Genomic DNA, 6,000 nt, shown 5'->3' on the forward strand with positions numbered 1-6,000 from the left:
TCTGGAGAGATACCTTAACACTGCCCATCGAGTGTACTACCACTGGTGCTATCTCCTAAGCAGTGTTAGTTTGAAGTCAAGTAGAAGGCAGGGTAGATCTGTACCTTCCAGACTAACCAGAGAGAGAGAGAAAGAGAGAGAGAGTGTGTAAACACATAAACATATACATATACATATATCACAGATGAGGTGAACTTCAGCATGTGAAATCCTGTGCTACATATATATATACTTTGGTTAGTCTATAAAGTACAAATCTATCCTGGTATCTCCTGAAGCACAGAAATTAAGAGCAAGAACATGTACATCTTCTTTTGGATGCTTAATCTTAGATGCACAGAGATGGATTTTTACCAAGCTCTTGGCAAGAATGCTTTATATGTTCAAAGCGCAGCTCCCAGTAACTTCAGATGCAGCTGTTAGTCCTCAGCACTTCAGTTCATCAGACCCTCAAATCCAATCATAAGTCAAGCATCTAACACAAGAAATATTCAGCTATAGACCAAGTGTGAAAGGTTCAGCTTATGTAACTTGCCCAGTCTCACATAGGAACCTTATAGTAGAAGCCACAGGATAGTCCAGATCTGCATGTTGGCATTCAACTATCTTAGTCATATGACCAACCTTTCTCCTGAATACTCCTGCCTCATTCACTTCATACCTTGCAACATCTGCAACAAACAAAGCAGAGGTCCTACGGATATATAAAAGCACCCCCCCTCCTTCACTAGGTCTAGGGTCTTGTGGAAAAAAGCATGTAATCATGTAATTAAAGTCTGTGCCATAATGCATACACAAAAGGTTACACACAGGCAACCTTAAATTCTGAGATTCAGTCACATTTTAGTGCCAGTTTACAAACTTAATGTCGTTTTAATTTAGTTTTTAATGGATAAAGGCTCTACCACCTGAGCTAATGGAGAACTGCTAGCAGTAGTACATGGTTATCCTCTGTGTGGATCAGCTGCAGTCAGTTTCATAGGTACTTTCTATGAGAGAAATGGTGATATGCCAGATTCTTAGATTATATCCTAGGGTCTGCATTTGTGCGTTTGAGCTGAGAGTGTAAGGCCTCCTGATTCATTAGTGATATTTTACCTTCAGCCATCAATACAGTGAACTCAGCCCAAGAATATACAGATGTGTTGTAACAAAGGAAACAGAAAGCAGGAAGCTAAAGTATTTAATAGTATTTAATACTAGAAATTATGTTCCAAATTAATATTGGCTGGAGCATAAAGAGTATTTTAAATATTATTTATTGATTGTCTAGAAGCAAGGAAAGTTTTCTTTCATTTTGCCACAAAACTTGTGATGTTTGATTAGAAGATCTCCAGATGGTGAAGAGTCTGGTGATTCTGCTAACATGGCTAACTCTCTCTGATTCTGGGCTTACCACTCCTAAATAAGCACTCCAAATGCAAACTGATAAAACATTCCTAACACACCATCTTATTGTCTTCCTCCATATAATGTATATCACTACTATCTATCAATATAGTTTCATTGCAACAGAAGGCATTTTACAGTTTTATAGATCCCAGTTTCCAAAAATCTTATTAGACAGCTAAACTACACAATGCAGAACATATAGATCCTTTATAAAGGTGCTCATATGCCATATATATGAGGGCTACAGAGATATTCATTTAGATTAGCTATGATTCAATTTGAAGGGAGAACAAGACTTTACATTTCATTAATGCTGGTTTTAATCCAAGTTCCTCTTGCTAGGGCAAAGAATATGAAACCCCACAGGTCCATAAAAAAAAAAAGAAAACAAATTAGAGGTCCCAGCCAAAGAACAACTCACGGATGGATTTACAGTTGCCATATGACACAATCAGATGTCCATAAGTAGAACAGAAATAGCAAAATGCCAGAGATATAAGGAGATTCAGGTCAAGCTGTATTTTAAAGAGCTGCTCTGCTCTCCACAACAATTTTCTTTCAAAAGGGGGCAAAGCATGTGAAGACTGCTGTTTTGTGTAAAGAAGGAAGATTATTTATTTCCATTAAGCATTAGTACCCAAATGAAACAAGTTAAAAGGGCAGACAAACAATTCACAACACCAAGATAATAATTTTGTCTGTAAAATGAGTCACTCCATTGTTGCTTTTACTGTCTGGCCATGCCACCATTATACATACTATTATAATATCCAGGATTACCAATCGCTTTTTTGAACAAAAGTACTAAAGTAAAAATTTGCCAAAGATGGGCTCCCAAATCCAAATGCAGGCATTGAATATATGTGACCTAGTGTTCAGAATTTGTAGATAAATCCTTTTGTCTTCAATGAGAACTGTAGACACTCAGCTGATACTTTAGACATTTATACAATTCTGACTCCAAACTCTCTTTGCAGCCATCTGTAAAATCTGGGTTAGCTTCTCTAGAGATGCTTGATTCTTCTGAATTCGTGGTCAGGAATATGAATTAGTACAGGAATGTTCCCTGGACACTACTTACCACAAACTGATGCCAAATTTTATTATTGGAGGGAAAAGAAAAGAACTGGTGGCCTTCTAATTGTATGCTGTCATTGAATTCAGTAAAGCAGCTGAGCACCACTGTTGTGCTGTTATGTTTAATAAAGAACATCACTGTTAATGCTTTTCACGAGGAGCTCAGTATAAGTCCTATGTAAAGCTGAAGGAGGAAAACATGACAGGTGACCTTGTGTGACTCTCTGCAGGCTGCCACCATGGACCTTTTGCTCAATTGACCTGATTTATTCAGAGCTGCAAAAGACAAACAGTTTATTGGGTGTATTTGTGAGGAATTCCAGAGCACCAGTGTTCAGAACTGGATGCTTTTGTTTTTCTGAACAAGTCAGTATAATCTTTCACTTTTATTTTTTTCAGTTGTCCCATTGTCAAATATAGATTCATCATGGCTTCTGACTCCTACCTGAAATACTCTGGTTCTTCCCTGTTAGTTAAGCAAAACAGTAGTAGAAGCAGCATCAGCTGAGGTTTTGGGGGCAGCCTGGGAATGGACCATAGATCAGTATTATTCTTGTTAGAGAACATCATTATTGTCAAACCTTGCAGGTTAGAGAGTCTTGGAGTTATGCAAAAAGCAAATGAAAACACATAATTATGTTGTAGGGAGTAGGCAGGGAAGGAGCCTTGATAAACAAACTAGAAAGTTTAAGTTCAGAGGGGAAGAAATGGCACAAAAGCTGTCCATTTATTGACTCCCTAATCTGTGAGGAGAAAGATAGATTCAGGGCTGGAACCAATAATAACATTTAAAACTAATGAAATAACCCATTAAAACTAATGAATAACCCAAGGTTGTAAAGGCATAAATCCTGAAAGAGAAATAGCTTGAGGGCAGTGCCAAAATGAAGTGTCGAGGACAACAGAAGGAGAAGAAATGGTGAATAGCAGCCAGGAAAGAAGTGATAGAAGCAACACAAAATATAGGAGACTGAGGACATTAAGGGTTGAAGAATACAAATGCCTGAGAGAAAAAATGTCAAAAACAATGTTATGGAAGAGGGTATGCACAATGGAAGGAATTCTTCCATATATCAGTGTGAGGTGAGCAGACCTTGTATACAGGGTGGCATGAATAAGGGTAAGCAGGTTCAGAGTAATATGAGAGAGAACGTGAAGATACGTGAAACAAGATGGGAGAGAACAAAACATTGCATGATTCAGAGAAGGAGGATATAATTTATTCTTTATGTTTTTATTTCTAAAAATGCACCCTCCATAAAGACTGTATGTAGGGCATCAACATAAAACTTAACAGCAGCAGCCTCTGTAATTAAGAAGTTAACTTCAAAAAGTAAGCCAAATATAGTCCTTCAGTCTAATCAGGTAAAGGCTTGTAAGAACACAAGGGATTTTCTCAATGATCTTAAAATAATAGACTTGAACCAAAGAAGGAAAGAAATATCAGTATACAGAATGACAGAGGAAATGATTCCAACATAGCCAGCAGTAATTTAGTCCCTGTTTCTCTGAGTAGGTCCAGATATTGCTAAGAAAGCATATCAGGGAAAAACGGTATGTGGAGTTAGTGCTGGTAAAAAGCTATGCCTGCTCTGGATTTTTTCGTAAAATTTCCCACCATTGCACTTGCCAATATAACAGTTGTTATGCAAAGTGAGAATGGTGGGAGTGCTAGCACAGACCAACAACTGGTATTCCAACCACCATGCCATCTAACCTTACTCAGAGCAGATGTAATCAGCATGGTAGTTAAAAAAATCAGTGGTTGCTAGCAGCCCTCCTGCACTATAAATTAACAGAACTGCACTGGGGTTAGCAACAGCAGGGAGTGTTCTGAAAAATTACAGTGTGCGCAAATTACATTGTAGACAAGGCAAGAGAATAAAGCCCTTCCTTTATTCACCATAGCTGTATGGCATGTGCAACAGCAAAAGCACAGCTGCCCTGCTCCATCATTTTGTCCCAGTGTGGGGCCCACCTCTAAGGACATGAGAAGTAAATCACCCCCTTTTAGGTCAATCTTTGAGACCCTTGTACAAAGAAGTAGGGTGACTTTTTGTTCAGGCCCCAGGAATGAAGCTGAATTAATACTATATACACTACCAAGCAGCTAGCTGTCAATTGACCTGGGGTCACTCCTGACCAGGGTCAATGATTTAGAAGTGATAGGTTTTGTCTCTTATTACTAAAATCATGAGTCAAAGCAATCCCTCATTTCCTCTTCCTCCCATCTCCGACACAGAATTTTCATAACCATGTTGCTTTCACTTTAACAGAGCATGCAAATATTACCTCATTAATAGCACAAAAAGAAACAGGTAAAATGAATATTAAAAGCAACCAATACAGAGGACAGATTATGGAGAAAGAGGCTAGAGTCATTACAGATCTTTGTACTGAAAAATCACCAACTGCATTAATTCATTAGGAAGAGAGAAGATACTTAAAATGATGTCCAAGCATATTTAATCAAGGCTAGGAAGCATTAACCTTCTGCTGCAATTTACAGAATCAAGCAGCAGAGCCAGATCAAAATTAATACTAGGCCCTAAGAAGAACGACACCACAGGACTGAGATTCCTTCTTTTCTTAGACGAAGGCATAAAAGCCTTTGATTGTAATGCAAATACCATGCAGTGTACAGCACAATCATAATTATGGGTTGCTTGTAGTTAGTTGTGTTAGTCTGCAGTGCCTTGTCTGACAGTCACTCGACAAGAGCTAATGAATTGCACTGTGCAACCTGACAAATATTCACCCTCCCATAGCTGATAAATTATAATACGGAGCCTAACAGATCTGAGTGAGACAGCCAGCCTCTTCCCATCTGCACCTCCAGTACCACGGACAGTGCGGTGTTTCCTTGCCAGCCCTCAGCCACACACACACACACACACGCGCGCGCGCCGCACACGCACGCACAGAGCAATCAAGACTCTCTCCATAACAGCAGTTGCTGCTGCTTTATTGTTTCTCAGAGAAAAGGCAGGGATCTACTCCAGGGGGCCTTCTACTTACATTGCTCTGCCTTGGTGGACATGATGTTGTCCAGGTAGAAATGTTTTGCCTCAGGATCAGTGGCTTTTTGGTTCTTCTCTCTCCCTCAGCCAGTGATGAGTAATTTTCCCTGGTTGCAATGAAGTAATCAGCATCAGCTGCCTCCCTCCCACCCCTCTGCCTCTACCATTCTTGCAACTGTAATTCTAGCATGAAATAATGCTGCAGGAGCTTGGAAGATACCTTAGGGCTAACAGCAAGAGGATTTATGCCCTCACAGATCTTGCTCCTGCTGCTGGCAATAGGGAAAAAGAGGAAGAAGAGAAAAGGAGGATTGAAAATAGGGCCCTAATGAATTGCAAAATGAGCTCTGCCAGAGAGGAGGAGGTATTCCACTATGAAGGAACAACCTCTTAAAGGAAAAGCTTTCCTCAGCACCGAACTGGGTCTTGGGGAAAAGACTGGAAAAGATGGAAGATTATAACGCCTGGGACAGAAGATGCTCTTTACAGCTGAAGGATGGTTTACATCAGA

General features: G+C 39.6%; 1 protein-coding gene across 1 annotated transcript in view; it reads right to left on the bottom strand.

Annotated features, from left to right (window-relative positions):
• The window catches only part of UNC79 (unc-79 homolog, NALCN channel complex subunit), a 180,364-nt gene extending 174,855 nt beyond the window's left edge, over window positions 1-5,509 (bottom strand). Inside the window, exon 1 of the mRNA XM_025206315.1 lies at window positions 5,488-5,509. Coding sequence (XP_025062100.1) covers window positions 5,488-5,509 — 22 coding nt within the window. The remainder of the gene's footprint in view (window positions 1-5,487) is intronic.
• Window positions 5,510-6,000: the final 491 nt, after the last annotated feature.

Source organism: Alligator sinensis, unplaced genomic scaffold, assembly GCF_000455745.1.
Source record: "Alligator sinensis unplaced genomic scaffold, ASM45574v1 scaffold47_2, whole genome shotgun sequence".
Lineage (NCBI taxonomy): Eukaryota > Metazoa > Chordata > Crocodylia > Alligatoridae > Alligator > Alligator sinensis.